Consider the following 16,385-nt stretch of genomic DNA (forward strand, 5'->3'; position numbering starts at 1 on the left):
CCATATGTTCAGCCACTATTTGAAGTCACAGCAGTACCAAATGGACTTACAACTGGTTCCCAAAGTTACAGACATTGCAGTGCCTTCATGATCAAAATTCAGGCACTTGGTAGTCTGCCTACACTTACGACTGCAGGGATGTTTCAACTCCCCCTTTACTTATTTTCCCCCCTATATATGCCTTTTAGACACCCTATACTCTGTGGTTCCTGTCACCCTAGTTGACTGCCGTCTTCTTGCTCCCGGTGCTGACCAAGCATGCCTAGCATGGCCCTTCTGAGGCAGATGATGGCTGCATAAAACTTTTTTCCCCAGATTGCAAACAGAAGATCTGGGCAAGATGACCTCATGTGATCAGCAGCTGCCTTGCAAAGACCAAGGTGGGCACGCCTCAGAGCAGTAGGAGCAAGATAGCAGTGAAGGTCAACTGGGATGGTTGACCATGCTCAGGGCAACATACTGTAGGTCTAGGAGTGCAGGGCAATGAATGTGGCTGAGTTGAGACAACTGGGGCTTCGTGGGGTGACAAAGGCTTTGCCCTGCACTGCTGGCTTTGCACCGTGCAACTGGGCTGCGGCTTCGTGCCATGCTACTCAACTGCGCTGCCATGCTTTTAGGGCTTCTATAGGCAGTTGGAGCTTCCAGGACAGTTGTGGCTTTGTGCCACACTGAGGCTGCCCCTTATGCTGATGGGGCTTCCGGGGGATTTTTGCTGTGGCTCAAGGGCTTCTTACAGGGCAAGCAGTTCCAGAGCCACGTAGGGTTGCTTGCCACCTCGCCAGACAGGGTGCAGCACAGGCAGTAGGGCAGAGATGGGGTGATAGGGGGTGATAAGAGGGAAGGGGGAATTGAAGAGGAAGCAGTTCCTTACTTTACCGAGGCTCTGGGCTGGGAGGGACCAAGCCTGGAATGGCATGGCTTAGGGTGGGTCCTTGGCTCACAGTTGGTGGAATTTGTTTAATGATGGCAACGGGGAGTGCCCTTGCTAAGCGAAGCAGTCATATCAGCTTGCCCTTTATAAGTGAACAGCTTAGTGCTAGATGTCCTTGTCCCAGTTGTGGTTGTAAAGTAGTCCTCAACTTGCAACTACAATTGGAACCGGAAATCCAGTCATAAGTTGTTGGTGGTTGTAAATCAAGGAACTGATACGACAGGGCCCTTTTTTTAAAACATTTTTTGCAGCAGTCATTAAATGAATCACCATAGTTGTTAAAGCAAATCACGAAATCATTAAGCAAAACTATTCTTCCAAAACTGGCAAAAAATGTTGCAAATTACAATCGTGTGCCTGCAGGATGCTGCAGTCAGTCGTAAAGATGAGCCAGTTGCCAAAAGCCCGAATTGCGGTCATGTGACCGCAGGTAGCTGTGACATTATATGGTGCCTGTACAGCACCTGTCCCAAAGCCATCTTAATTTTGAATAGTGTAAAATGGCCGGCCATAAATTGAGAACCACCTGTAGTTAGAATGTATTAAAATTTTAATTCAAAAGAGAACAAATGTAATTCTGCCTGAAAGTAAAATTAATAAGGAAATTCATAATTAAGATTGCACAGAATGTTCTCCAGCTTCAGTAACCATTCTGAAAAAGTCTATATTTGTCACATCGATGAATATTCCTATTATCATTTATTTTCATCTGCTGATTTTGACTTTTTTAGGGGGTTGGTCTCATTTGGATCCCTTCTTGTGGTCTTATTTCTCTGCGCTACCAATAATTTGATTGACTGTTGCAACCCATATGATTTTTTTACAACTGGTGATATATAAATATAAAACTGTAAACAAACTGTACCATCAATGGCACTGAAGAGCAGCTTGGGAAAATAAAGTGTTGCCGGCTGAGGGCATAGAATAGAATCTACACAATTTAATGAGTACTTAGAACAGTGTTTCTCAACCTTGACAATTTTAAGGCATGTGGACTTCAACTCCCAGAATTCCACAGCCAGCAATGCTGGCTGTGGAATTCTGGGAGTTGAAGTCCACATGCCTTAAAATTGTCAAGGTTGAGAAACACTGACTTAGAAGGTACTTCTCAGAATCAATGAAGTCAACATGAGCTAAAATAGTTTCGATTTAACTTAAACTTATACACAAGCTCCTCAGTGTTTTCCTATTACATTGTTCTTGACTTCACCCTGCTCTTCTCTTTCTCAGACTGTCATAAGGGAATGTTCTTACCATTAGGGCAGGAAAGGTCTTCCTCATGAGGCTGAAAACTGTTTAGAAGAGAAATCAGCCAAGGCCAAACACTGCAAAGCAAGAAGAATTTTATACTTAACACTTTAACACACGGCACACTCACTATTGCCTCTTCCATTGCATACCTGGTCCTTACTGCATCAAAAGCCCCATTTCTTATCAGATCTCTTCTGACATAATCTACAAAAATTAATTCTATCCAAGATCCTTTTCTGAAAATTCCAGTAACTATCTTGCTGTATTTTCAGTACAATTTTCCCCTGGTATGTCTACAGCATCATTTAAATAACACAGTCACACATTATTCTATTGCTTAATGCCACCATAAAACAATGCCTTGTAATCGTATTTTATTTCAATCCTGAAGTAGCTACTTGGTTTTTCCTCTATACAACACAAATGGATGAAGAATTGTAGGATGCCTGTCTATCCCATTTTGGGAAATTCCTTAGTTGTTCCTTTCAGTAGACTCTTTTAAGTCAGTTTCTAAGGAATACTGACAGAAGCTCTGACATTTTCATTACTGGGCACAATCTCTTAGACCTACAAAGCTCAGACACATAGCTATTGACTCCATGTCTAACCCGAAGCCTTCTCACAAGTATTTGGTCCATCCTTGTGGGGACAGAGTGCTATAGTATATTTATGATCCAGAGGGACTTTTACCTTTTACATAATTTTCTCCATTAGCTTTAACTAACCTAAAAAGTCTTACATGGCTTTAAGTCCCATTTTCTCTCTTGCTTGGATTCAGCCAGTCTTGTGCATTTTTTGAAATGTGGATGCTGAGTGTCCCCACTCAATGTTAAGTGAAGAGAGTGGAACAAAAAGGTAAAACTTCTTGGTGGCTGTCCCATTCTGAAGAACAATATACCTCAAAGTATACAGAGTCCCCAACCCTTTAGTTTCTGGAAGGCTATGAAGACAATTTTATTCCAGCAAATATTTGATAGATAACAGTGATGCCAGGCCACCATTTTGACAGATTTTGCTGTTGGCTAGATATTTGTTTTAATTTACAATTTACAATTTTGTTTACAATTTTGTTTAAAGTATGTGGTTTTATGTTTGGTGTACCTTGAAGGATGGAGTATATAAACTGATGTATATATGAAAATAAATTATTCAAAAACTATGTATAATGTCTAGATTTTTAATGGCAAAGGATTCTTCCAGGCTTAATAAAAAGTGCCCATTTTTTAAAGTCGCAAAATAAGAGTTTATTTCTGACTTATGCCATAACTGACAAACCTTATTTCATTTTCCTCTTTAAATCTGCCCAGAAAGAGGAAAGGATAACTTGTCACATGACAGGTAACTTGTCACATGACAGGAAAATAAAAGAACATGCTCTCATGTCTTTATTTTACCCTTTACAATCAGAAATGCACTACTAACACCCATTGTTTATATCCTTCTTTGATTCCAGATTTCACTGATTTACAGTCTTTATATTTGCTTTACATTCCTCTATTGTAAAACAGCTTAAACAGCTATTGAGTGGAAAATAATTTGTGCTCTATGTAGATCTCAAACTATAACTCTACTGCAAAATGCCACTTAGAGGGATACATCATCTTCAGCTCAGTTTTAGAATTATATGGTAACTATGACTGAGTATTATCATCTGATCTTTATTAATTTGCTTTATTTTTATCTATTTCAATATCTGGCACTAGGTAATGAGGTACAGCCAGCCTAGATATCTTGAGAGGCTATGTAACTGAAATCCAGCTATGATGACATTATTACAACACAAACACTTGCATACTTAAAAGACTGATGCACGCTTTAGAGATAAGCTATGGATATAACTGATTTCACAAGTGGAAATAACTGACAGCATAACTATCCACAATTATTTTAATGAAGAAATTTTGACTACGAAGTTTGTTCCCTGGGGAAATGCAATTCACCCAAATGACAGAAGAGTTCAGATTTCAAGTAAAAACATTTATTCGTCGTCATCACTATCAACCTCATCAAAGGGAACCTGATTATCGACTTTTAACATCTGAAATCCTGAGTGTTGTGCGTGTCTTTTCATTTTAGCTTTATGGTTGGATGTAGCAGTATTATATTTATGTTTGTCATGCNCTGGGGAAATGCAATTCACCCAAATGACAGAAGAGTTCAGATTTCAAGTAAAAACATTTATTCGTCGTCATCACTATCAACCTCATCAAAGGGAACCTGATTATCGACTTTTAACATCTGAAATCCTGAGTGTTGTGCGTGTCTTTTCATTTTAGCTTTATGGTTGGATGTAGCAGTATTATATTTATGTTTGTCATGCCTCACTTAGAATCCTTTGGAAGTAAAAGTGGCACATTAATATTAATGAAAGAAGGTCTCCCATACTGTCATATTATTTATATAAATTATTATAATCAAGTACAGGGAAGACCATATTACCTACCTCATTTGTGTCTCACTTGTCCTAATACATATACTGGAGCTAGTTTAATAGGTATAAACCATGTTGTTTCCCAAATAGGGCATTCACAAGATTTATCCTGCTTCCTCATCATATATAAGTTTGCAGAACAAATCTGGTGCCATCATCTCTAGACACCTGTTAATAGGCGTGGAATTGCTAACTGCCCGAATGAAAGACTGCTAGGAAATTCCATTTATAAAACTTGGAATCCCATTAACATGGACAACTGGGATATAAATGAAAAAATAAAAATAAACTTTTGGGCAAAAGTGACAACATATTTCATTCATTAAATCATTACGCATTTGTGACTAAGAATTATGTGACTTTAGTTTGAAGCTATTCATCCTCCAATCTGGGATCAAATCAAGGAATTGCTAATAGTACTTTCAGAAAATTAGCCATTTCTTCCTTTTCAAATTGTGATCAGAGTTACAGAAGAAAAAAGTGGCTACTGAAGATTGTGTGAAATAGTAGAACACATTTTATTTTCTAGACTATCACTAGAAAATTCACAGCTAAAACAAGATGAAGTCTACAAATTTTCAGTTCAAAGTTCATTGTAGGAAAGAAAAAAAAAGCAGAGATGTTTAAATTGATTGCTTTATTTTTTTAAAAAAGAGTGTATTTAATTTTATTCCTATTTGGCAATCGCTTCTGGATTTTGTGCTTGAGGTGGAAAAAAATGAAACTTTGTGTTGCTGATTAGATAGGTTTGCTGTTATAGAAATGGGTAGTGTATACTACTGAGTAAAAGTAAAAAGTTGAGGCTGTAATGTTACTATCTTCTACTGTACCAAAAAGAGTCAGAAGACAATGCTATTTTTCTTTTTCTCCTCCTACCCCACACTTTCTCTTTATCCCTTTTTCCTTCCCTAGTTCCCCATTATTTTTTATTTTCCTCTGTATTTTATATTCTGATAAACTAATAAAAACTTGAACCACAAACAAGCTCGTTGTATTTATATCAGGAGAAATTTAGATTATTCATTACTAATTTACTTCATCTAAACTAAAGAAAAAATGGAAAAACACAGGCAGACAAGACTTACTATTGCCTTTCATCAACCACAGCCTCCTGAAAAACACTGGGTCTAAGTTTCAGCCAGTCCATTGACACTTTGAGCGCAGGAAGGGGATAAGAACCCCAAGATTCTTCTTGGTAATCATTCTGAAGTGGACACTTGCACAAAATTCCAAGAAAAGACACTGAGGAAAACAAAAGTACAGTGTGTGTTTTTAGTTAATTACTTTGAGCGCTATACTGATAAAATGGTTATCAATTCAAGCAGTAACAATGGTTTCTTGCTGATCATCAGTTTTAATATATTTTTTTGAATTTTTTACTGATTTCAAAAGATAAAATACAAAATGCATATTAAAAAATAGGAACAAAAATAATAAAAACACAAACAAGACAGGAAAAAATTAATAACACTGGATAAAATGAAAAAAAGAAAGAAGTATATATAATGGATACTCATAATGTCTAATATTTTTTATAAAACTATTAATATAAAACATGAGAAAAAATTGTTCTCTACTGAGTCTTAACAAATGCTAAAGTTGACCATATGATTGCAAAAGTTGAGCACAGGATCTTACCAACAGAGCAAACAGTGATATATGGGTAATCAACTTAAGATCACAACTGAGCCCAGAATTTTGGTTTTCTGTCATTGGGGTTGTAAGTCAAGTCACCAAGTAACCAGAATCAATTTCATGACCATTTTTATGATGGTCATTAAGCAAGTCACCATTTCTGTTAAGCAAATCACATGTCATAAGTCTGAATCCAGCTAATCCACAGGGTGTTTTTTGCTAGAAAACAGCAAATAAATCACAATACGCTTCCAAGTGACCACTGGATGCTGCAACCAGTTGTAAATGTGAGGCAGTTGCCAAGTGCCTAAAATGTGATCATGTGATAGTGCAGCACAGTAGTCATAACTTTGACTGAGTTGTGACTTTCAGTCCAGCATAATTTTGAATGGTCATTAAGCAACCAATTCTAAATAGAAAGACTACCTTCATTATCTCTGTTTTAGCATTTAAATATATGCAAAATATGAAGTAATAATATGGGAATATGGTCAGTGTGGCTCCACCACTTCCTTATAATTTTTCTATGTGCTAAAAAAAATTATAGGAGGAAATTATATAGTTTAGGATCTTTTAATGTCAGGATTCTATATGGTACAGATAGCCTATACCTTAAAACACCCCCCCCCCCCAGATGCAGATATTCTTCTTTCAACATGCCAAAGGAAATACGAGGATACAACAGGAAGGTGGGGATTAAATCAATGATTAAATGGAAATAAAGGAGTCATAAGGTTTAGCAAACGTAATCAATTTATTCATAATTAATCAATAAGAACCCAACTAATTCACAATTTCTCCTCCAGAAGTAGTAACTGTGAGACCTGGCTATAAGATCATGCCGCAGTAATGCAATTCAAGAACAGCACTGGCATCACAAGCAACTGCTTCTTCTCACTGCACAATCAGCCTATGCAGTGTTGAACCCACTCCGGAGATTATAATCTCATTCCAGGATACAACAGACTTGGTTAAAAAGCAATCTAGCCAATAGCTGTGCAAAAATACTCTGTCAACTGTATAACTTACTGAAGAGTGCCAGTAATTGTGTCCAGCAGAGCTGTTCATCCTGACTGTAACTATGCTGTTCAGTTTCATTGCTAAAATCCCGTAAATGGTGCAACTGAAACAGGTTGATGACAGCAATATGGACAAGCTGTTGAGAATTGAAGGTTTTTTGGAACAGCAACCTCTGAAATTAAAAAAAAAACACATAAAGCAACCTTTCAAAAATATACATGCTTAATTGCTCAATCTGACTGGGAGCTATTACAGACCATCTAATATACTGCTGTAGACTAATTAACACTCAATTACCTCCAGCCTGGCAATGTATGTAAAACCATATGAAACTGTGCATATACAAATAGCTATATACAAAAATTGTCTCAGATTTACTTAAGTCCCCTTGATGGTCTTCAATTCTTTTAATTCTTCATTTTATCGCTGAATGACAATTCACTTATGTAGGCGAAAATGCTATCCCTGGAGAGACCATTGCATTACTGCCTTTTGTCTATCAATTGCTGCTGGATAGGAATACACAGAATCACTGATAGGAATCCACCTATCTAAGCAGTCTAGGTAGAAATTCAAATTACAGATTCAAACAACTTTGCAACAAAAATTATTTGCAAAAACAATTCTGTCTGCCTGTCCCTCTTTATCCTCTTCTCTCTTTTTATATACATCTATCAATATAAATTTAATCCCTTCATAATAATAATAATAATAATAAAGTTGGAAGGGACCTTGGAGGCCATCTAGTCCAACTCCCTGCTCAGCCAGGAAACCCTACACCATTTTGGACAAATGGCTGTCCAGTCTCTTCTTAAAAACTTCCAGTGTTTTTATTAAAATGTTAAAATCAGCATGCTATTAGTCTGTTGTTTGAAGTGTAAAGAGCAAAAACACAAGCAGCAAAATGAATTGCAACTATGCTTTTTAAGACCCAGGATTTCAAGTAGGAGTTACAGATGGAAACATAATGATTTTAATGCCAAATGTGTAAGTATGTAAGTATTACAGCGCACTATCATTGGGGCATCTTGCAAGAAAAGGATATGATATCGTAACGGTTGTCCGCTTTCTTAAGCCAATAAAGAACAGAAATGCAGCATTTCTACTACAGGTAGTCCTCGACTTACGACCACAATTGAGTCCAGAATTTATGTTGTTAAGTGAGAAATTTGTTAAGTACGTTTTGCCCCATTTTACGGCTTTTCTTGCCATATTTGTTAAGTAAATCACTGTAATTGTTAAATTAGTAATGTGGTTGTTAAGTGAATCTATTTTCCCCATTGACTTTGCTGGTCAGAAGGTCGCAAAAGTTGATCACATGACCCATGGACTCTGCAACTGTCATAAATATGAACCAGTTGTCAAGCATCCAAATATAAATCACGTGACCATGGGGATGCTGCAAGTGTGAAAATGGTCATAAATCACTTTTTTCAGTGCAGTTGTAACTTCGAACAGTCGCTAAATGAACTGTTGTAAATCAAGGACTACCTGTACATGTTTAAATGGATTAGAAGGAGCTTCCAAGGATTGTTGCATCAATAAATCAATTAAATCAATCTCATGTGGATGTTAGTTCAGCAGGAAAAGCTGGAAGTATTCCATAAACTAACCTTGAATTGCTCTTCTAATTTCTCACGAAGAGGATTCAATTTCTCCAAATTCTTACTCAGATATACATGGCCATGGAATTTTATAAATGTCTTAATGAAATCAGATATTCCCCACTGAGTTTTCACCTCATCACGACTGCAATTATAAGACAAAAATTGTATTTTAGTCTTGGAAGCACACATATCAAACTTTTATATTACACATGTACTTTGTAAACATTTACTGCATAAAATACATATTTATTAATGGACTTTATTTAAGAAAATAATTATGGGTTGAACTGGAGAAATAATATTTAGTAAAAGAGTTAGCAGCTAGACAGAATTGCTTTGGAAACCATATCATCCACTAAAACGCAATTAAACAAAGCAAAGCAAAGAGCCATGTTAATAATAGAAGCTCAAGACTGCACTGGTGTACAGTTTTGATACAGCCAGCTGTTAGGAAAATCAATCTATCCATCCACCCACTGATTCAAGGACTGCTCCATCTCATAAATAAAATTATAATCTAATTTATATGCAGTATTTACAATTAGGAATTCATTTACAATCAGACTAGTACTGGATAAAAAGACAGGAAATTATTTGCTTGCAACTTTTTTGAGAATATACTGACGCTGCACTTTGGACAATCAATCTATAAGCCTAAGGTGACTCTATATACACTTTAAATCTTATACATGGCTAATACTTTGCATACATGAACTTATGATCCCCAGATGTTCCTGGACTAAAATGGTATTTGTACAGCGAAGTCCAATGATACATGAATGCCTTCCTTTCTGAAATATATCCATTCAGCCTTACCTTTCCAGTGCTTTAGAAAGTGCTTTTTGTAGGTTAGTAGAAGCAGCTGGGAAAGGGAATTTCACAGCAATGCTTCTGCAGTAGTAGAAAATTGTGGTCAGGTGATCTCCTTTGGAGGATGCTAAAATAGCCAGCTGATTATAAGGCTGACCTAAATAAGATAAACAAAAGGTTTGTTCTTGAGTTCCAGTTTTGCTTTATAGGCGCAATCCAATGTCCTTGTTATATTCTAAACTAGGAGTCCCCAACTCCTGGTCCACATATTGCTATTGATCTGCAATTCCCACGTGAATTCAGAACTTTCTGAATTAAATGCTGAAAAATATGAACAACTTCAATTTACAGCACAATAATTCATTTACACAATTCTCTTTTATAAGACAAAAGGTATGTACATTTAAAAAAATACAAGATAGGTCTGAAAAAGCTTTTCCAGTCAGATATGCAATACAAGTAGTTCTCAACTTACAACCACAACTGAATCCAAAATATCTGTTCTTAATGAGACATTTGTACAGTGAGCTTTGACCCATTTTGCCACCTTTCTTGCCAGAGTTGTTAAGTGAATTGCTGCAGTTGATAAGTTAGTAACTTGCTTTTTAAGTGAATCTGACTTCCTTCAAAAGGTTGCAAAAGAGGATCGCAGGACCTTGGGACACAGCAATGGTCATAAGTATGAACCAGTTGCCAAGCATCTGAATTTTGATCACGGGGATGCTGCAAAGGTTGTAACAGTGCAAAATGGTCGTAAGTCACTTTTCTCAGTGCCGTTGTAACTGAATGGCCACTAAATGAACTGTTGTAAGTTGAGGACTACTGTGCTGAACTAGTGTAACTCTGGCCAGAGCATATTTAGCTTAAGAAGACAGTGTAACCCTTTAAATCCTAAATGCGCATTTAGCATTTAAAGCAGGGGTGGGGAACCTTGGCTCTTTTATGACTCGTGGACTTCAACTCCCAGAATTCCTGAGCCAGCATGGCTCAGCTTGGAAACCTCTCCCTTTCCCCTAAGCATGGCTGGCTCAGGAATTCTGGGAGTTGAAGTCCACGAGTCATAAAAGAGCAAGGTTGACTACCCCTGATTTAAAGGGTTAACCATGTCTCCTTAAGCTAAATATGCTCTGGCCAGAGTTACACTGGTCCAGCACAACTACCTATAGAAAAAAACATTAATAAGCACCCTGTAAGGTTCTGTTGAAACAGGGCTACTTCTGATATACAATCCTCAGCAGTGATTATGCTGGTTTTAGAAAGATTGCTCTGTTTTCCTTCTTTCCTTGCAATGACTGTGGAATTTTAAGTACTTAAAACTGGTATCCTAAATAAAAAGAAACCTCGTCTGCTGTTAACAGAAGTTATTCAACCACGTGTATTACACTTTCAAAACTCACCATTGGAGGGGACAAGCTGAGCTGCATGCCTATAATAGGATTCAGCCTGGCTGGTCTGATTTCTGTAGCGAGCTGGGAAGAGATGGTTTTATTTTAAACAGAATACTAGTTTACTAGTCAATGAGCTATACACCCAATTGCTAAAATAACTTGTTTTGTGCACAATACATAGTGGTTCGTGTAAGATTAGCGATCTTCCAAATATATTGTTTTGAGTTTTACATAGTCGACTGTGACAAAATTGCTAAGCTATGACAACTATCGATGAAGGCACAAACTGGGATTATTATTACTTTCTCCTGCTCGAGAGTAGTAAAAGGAATCTGGCTGGCTACGGTAAGGGACAGGATGCTGGACTTTGATCTGCTCCTACTCTCTGGTTCATGCGCTTACCCTCTATCTTCATGACATAATTACCCCTTGACATGTCATTCCATTAGATGCTAAATATTTTGTTGTCTAAGAAAGATTGAAAAACTAATTAGTAACCAGAGTTAGAAAACTGCACAGGTGACCATCACTTTAAAGATTTCTACAATCTACAATCCAAATGTCCTGTTTGTACTGCAATTTCACAAGGCCAGTGTCACTTAAATGTGGCATCTTCAAGACACTATAGAATATGTAGTCTTGTATTGTCTTCAGAGATTGATGTGTCTACTTTTTCCATCCCTCCTTGAGACTCTACCATTTGGATATTTTTCAACACTCTGAAGATAAGCTTTAAAAATAACTTTTCCTACTTCTGATACTTACCGATGTCTCCAAGGTGGACAAGGCAGTGCTGGCATATATATGAGCAGGAGCTAGATTGTGGCTTCACTATGGCGCTGGTGTGCGTCTGTTTATTGCTGATAATTCCCAACTGAGAGGACTTCACACGGCAGGGCAAATCCACATTAAATACCGTGCACAGCTCCTGCAGTAGCTGAAATTAGGAATTATCAATTATATCTACATTTCAGATTCTCTACTGAAGCTTAGTTAAACATTTCTCTTTGTTATTCTCCATCGTAATCACTTTATATTTCTATTAAATTCAAGAAAATTTAATAGAAAAATAAACCATTTTACCATTCTTGTTTTATTTGTTCTTAAGATGGGAAGTTTTGAACTCACTGGTTAAAAAAAGTCCCAATATTCAGTGGTCAAAAAATATTACAACATAGAGATGATAATGACTTTAGAGATTGTAAAGAGCTGTTATTAACTGAGAATAAATGAGGTAAAAGAGAGACCCATGGTCTGATTTGTTTTAAAATAATTTAAGTACCAATCTTGATTCCTGGCAACTACCTGGACAAATCCCTAGAATTTTCTTAACAAGGTTTTTAGAAATGGTTTGCCACTGTCCTTCCTCTTTGGGATGTGGGAGAAAGTGATTGATCTAAGATGGATTCAGGACTAAAGCAGGACTAGGATTCATGATCTCCTAGGTTTCTAGCCTGGTTTCTTTAACTACTATACCAAACTAGTATTGGTAGATAGGTAGGTAGATAGAGAGTTCTAGTTCATCATTCCATTTTCCAAAGCAGCCAAATTAATACCAGAGAAAAATCTCAAAACAGGATTGCTATCTCCATTTTTATAATTTTCTAAAAATTAGCATTTCAGACATATGTACTCTTATTTCAGACACTGATATTCTTATCTTGAAGGTAACATATAGCCATCATATTTGGTTATCGGTGTTGGTTTTTTTCTATATAAACTTTTAAAACTAGGGACTGAATGAATCTGTCTGTCTGTCTGTCTGTCTGTCTGTCTGTCTGTCTGTCTGTCTGTCTGTCTGTCTATCTATCTATCTATCTATCTCAGGCCATTCTTATTTTAATTTCTTAAAATTAAACCAGAAAGGCTTGATTAGCATAAAACACCAAGAAAAATAACATGCATGGCTTACACATAACATTTTAAGAGTGGGTGGGGTGACAGCCTGATTCTCATACCGAGAAAACTATCATAAAAAGATAGCAAAGAACTCTGAGACCTAGAAAAGCACAACTCAAAATCTGGTAACTTAAAACATGGGGAGACACTCAAGATTGTAACCATGAGACTCACATATGGCAGATTTCCTACATGCTGCTATATATAGAACTTCTTCATAAAACTATCTAACTTTTTTGCATCTGTTTGAAAATGTGAAGTAGAGAGAGATAAGAGTTTTATTGGTGAGCTTGAAATGCATAGTTGGGTTCTACAACAGTTCATAGTTTACTACATTATTTGGACCAGCCTAATGACTCCATTGTTTATGATTCTATCTAAGCCTCTGGTATGAAGCTACAAAAATACAATATATAAAATCAGATTCCTTCAGACTAAAGAACAATGGAGTCTATTATGTGGCCTTAAGATATCAGTTATAACTGATATCTTATTTTTTTTAAATCAAAGCTAAGTATAACTTTAATTAATTTGCAATTCTTTGTTATTTCAGAATCCCTACAATTTTTGGTGTTTTTTGGGAAGATAATTTCATAAATATTAACATAGGTGCAAGCAAACAGGAACAAAGAAAACATAAGAGATATATTATGAAAAGTCTATCTCTTGTAAATACTAATCTACAGTTTAAGTACTGTAAATCAATAATTGTTTTCCAACTAACAAATTTTATTAAAGGTTTTTGCAAGCTACAGCTCACTTCATCAGATGCAATGGCTAGGCTGGTACAGAATGTAAATTAAAATTAGACAAAGGGGAAAGGAAGGGAGGACAGAATAGTTATTTGGAGTATCTGTATACTTTCCTAAAGTCTTTATGGTTAAATGTTGTGGAGACATCTCTTGCCTTTTCTAATGGGAAAATAAATTTGCAGTACTCATTGTGCCCTCTCTCCTACAGTCCTCCAAGTCTGGAGTTGATGTCTGTTATTTGTTTAACGGCCCCAGTTTTGTTTTGTGGATTTTGTTATTAGAATATTTTAATTCAGGCTGCCTGTTGATTTAACATCTTTAGCTATTTTTAATCTCTTTTTTTAGTTTTGTGCACAGCCCAGGCTACAGTAATTGAGCAGCCAATACATTTTAATAAATAAAATTTCATATCATTGAGCAACAATACAGTTTCCACATCGTGGTCACCTTGACTCACCTGCGTATAGAAGCCACTAGCTGCTTCTAGGAATAGAGAGAGGTTTGCTTGAACTTCACTCCGATTTGGATTTGATCGGTTTTTTGCTTGACCCTGTAAAGTTGTGATCTGATTCTTAAAGGCATGATTCCATCTAAAAAAAGGAGAACCTTTCATTATTCCATGTTACATAAAAACTGGCACACTGAATGATACCCTGTTGAAGGAGAAGGGAACAGGGGAGTGCTGTTTCAATGAAGCTTCTAGAGTACCACAAATATTATCTTTATGTTATGACCGTGTATCTACATAACCCTTCTCTTCACTTGTTGACACTTATGTCAAACATCAGCACTGACCAAAAATATTCATGGCAATGAGGACTGTCAGAAAGCTTGACAATAAGAAATAAGAATTGAGAGTATTACCCTTTTTTGGTATGGATCAAAAAAACCCAGATTGCTCAGTAGAAAAAAGCCCAGTGAAAGGATGACTTCTCTCTCAAAAAGCACATTGTGACACGGGGAAAATGTACCTGTCTGTCTACAAATGCAGGGAGTTTCTTTCTTCCTTCTCTGCAAAGTAGAACACTACACTTGTGATGCAGCAAATGCCTTGGAATTGAAAGGCTATGCATTCTGGACACAGATACTGGGCAGGGATGTGAAAAACTGTCAGCTAATATTTAGTACCTACAGGAAGTGCAAATTAGCCAAGGTTAAACTGGATATAAATTCATCCAAGGCTTTGGCTTGAATGAATGGTTTCCCAACTTTCTGTTTTCCTTCTCCTCTTTCTTTTTTTATAAGTCTGTAAGCTGAACGACAAAGCTTATCCTTTTTTAAATTGGGACTTAATATGTGCTTGAAATCAGCCAAATCGCTATTATATTATCTCTCTTATATTACCACCAACCACTTGCAGTGTAGGAAAAAAGAATCGGAAGTTTCAGCTAAAATCCAAGTTTTCAAAATAATTTTCCAGTCTCCACAGATCTTGCTCAGTTAAAAAAAAGAGAATATACAGATAGTCCTGGACTTATCACAACTGGGACCAGAATTTTGGTTGTAAGTTATTGCAAGTTGGACTGGATTTAATGACAATTTTTATGGTAGTCATTAAATGAACCCCAGTTCTTCAATGGGCTTTTTTTTGCCAGAAACTGGCAAAAAAGATCGCAAATTGGGACTACGTGACTGCAGAATGCTGCAACTGGTCATAAATGTAAGGCAGCTGCCAAGTGCCTGAATTGCGACCATGTGACTGTGGGGGATGGTGTGATAATTGTAAACACAAGTACAGGTTGTAAACCCAAGGCCATTGTAACTTAGTTAAGCGAATGGTTGTTAAGTCAAGGACTATTGGCATCTTTTTAAAAAAATGTAATCCACACTTATTTATACTTACAGATCCTGTTCCACTTTTTTATCCAATGCATACTCCAAATCTGTTACTAACATTTTCTGGTATAAGTCCTGTAAAGCCTGTCGAGATGTCCAGGCTTCAGCTGGTCCCAGCTTCGAATCTGAAAAATACATAGATATATGTGTGTGTGTGTGTGTGTGTGTGTTTGCATATGTGTATATGTGTGTTTGTTTGTGTGTGTGTACACGTGTCTGTCTCTATGTGCATTTCCTCTAGACCAGACATGTCAAACACAAGGCCTGGGGGCCGCATACGACCCGCGAAGTGGTTTCATGTGGCCCGCGAAGCCATCCTGGAAACAGTGAGGGAACGGCCCCCTCTGCCTTGGCCCTGGCCCAGGCTGGCTGGGAGCCAATGTACAATTTTGTGGTGGCCCTCTATGCTGAAATGCATTCAGTCTTAGCTCCACAAGGCCGTCTGAAAACAGCGAGGAACCAGCCCCTGCTGTGTTGGCCCCACCCCCTGGGTGCATGCTGGGGAGGTGTCACCCTTTGTGAGGAATGAAGAAATGCACCATCGCCTTGGCGTTTGCCCCGGTCCCACAATCTTCTGCCAGAGACCCTCAGATCTGTCCCACTCCTTCCCAGGTCCCCACAGGCACCCTTGACACGAACGATGTAGAGCTGGCCATGCCCATCCAGTAGGCCACACCCACTCCATCCACGTCCACCCAGTAGTCCGCACCCACCCTGGCCACACCCACCGCCCCCCCAAGGGCAACCGCAATGCTGATGTGGCCCTCAATGAAATTGAGTTTGACACCCCTGCTCTAGACTAATGGTCCTCAAACTTGAGATACC

The 16,385-nt window shown here is 37.5% G+C and overlaps 1 protein-coding gene across 4 annotated transcripts in view; it reads right to left on the bottom strand.

The window, feature by feature from the left end:
• Positions 1 to 15,635, bottom strand: part of SMG7 (SMG7 nonsense mediated mRNA decay factor) — a 40,339-nt gene extending 24,704 nt beyond the window's left edge. For all 4 annotated transcript variants that reach the window (XM_015813124.1, XM_015813123.1, XM_015813121.1 and 1 more), the window contains exons 1-9: positions 15,568 to 15,635; positions 14,182 to 14,314; positions 11,839 to 12,010; positions 11,083 to 11,154; positions 9,692 to 9,842; positions 8,882 to 9,017; positions 7,278 to 7,440; positions 5,699 to 5,855; positions 2,186 to 2,256 (exon numbers count right to left, since the gene is read on the bottom strand). In XM_015813124.1, the coding sequence (XP_015668610.1) occupies positions 2,186 to 2,256; positions 5,699 to 5,855; positions 7,278 to 7,440; positions 8,882 to 9,017; positions 9,692 to 9,842; positions 11,083 to 11,154; positions 11,839 to 12,010; positions 14,182 to 14,314; positions 15,568 to 15,620 (1,108 nt within the window). In that variant the 5' untranslated portion in view covers positions 15,621 to 15,635. The remainder of the gene's footprint in view (positions 1 to 2,185; positions 2,257 to 5,698; positions 5,856 to 7,277; positions 7,441 to 8,881; positions 9,018 to 9,691; positions 9,843 to 11,082; positions 11,155 to 11,838; positions 12,011 to 14,181; positions 14,315 to 15,567) is intronic.
• Between the last annotated feature and the right edge of the window lie 750 nt (positions 15,636 to 16,385).

Source organism: Protobothrops mucrosquamatus, unplaced genomic scaffold (genome assembly GCF_001527695.2).
Source record: "Protobothrops mucrosquamatus isolate PMUCROS unplaced genomic scaffold, P.Mucros_1.0 scaffold140, whole genome shotgun sequence".
In the NCBI taxonomy this organism is placed as follows: Eukaryota; Metazoa; Chordata; class Lepidosauria; order Squamata; family Viperidae; genus Protobothrops; species Protobothrops mucrosquamatus.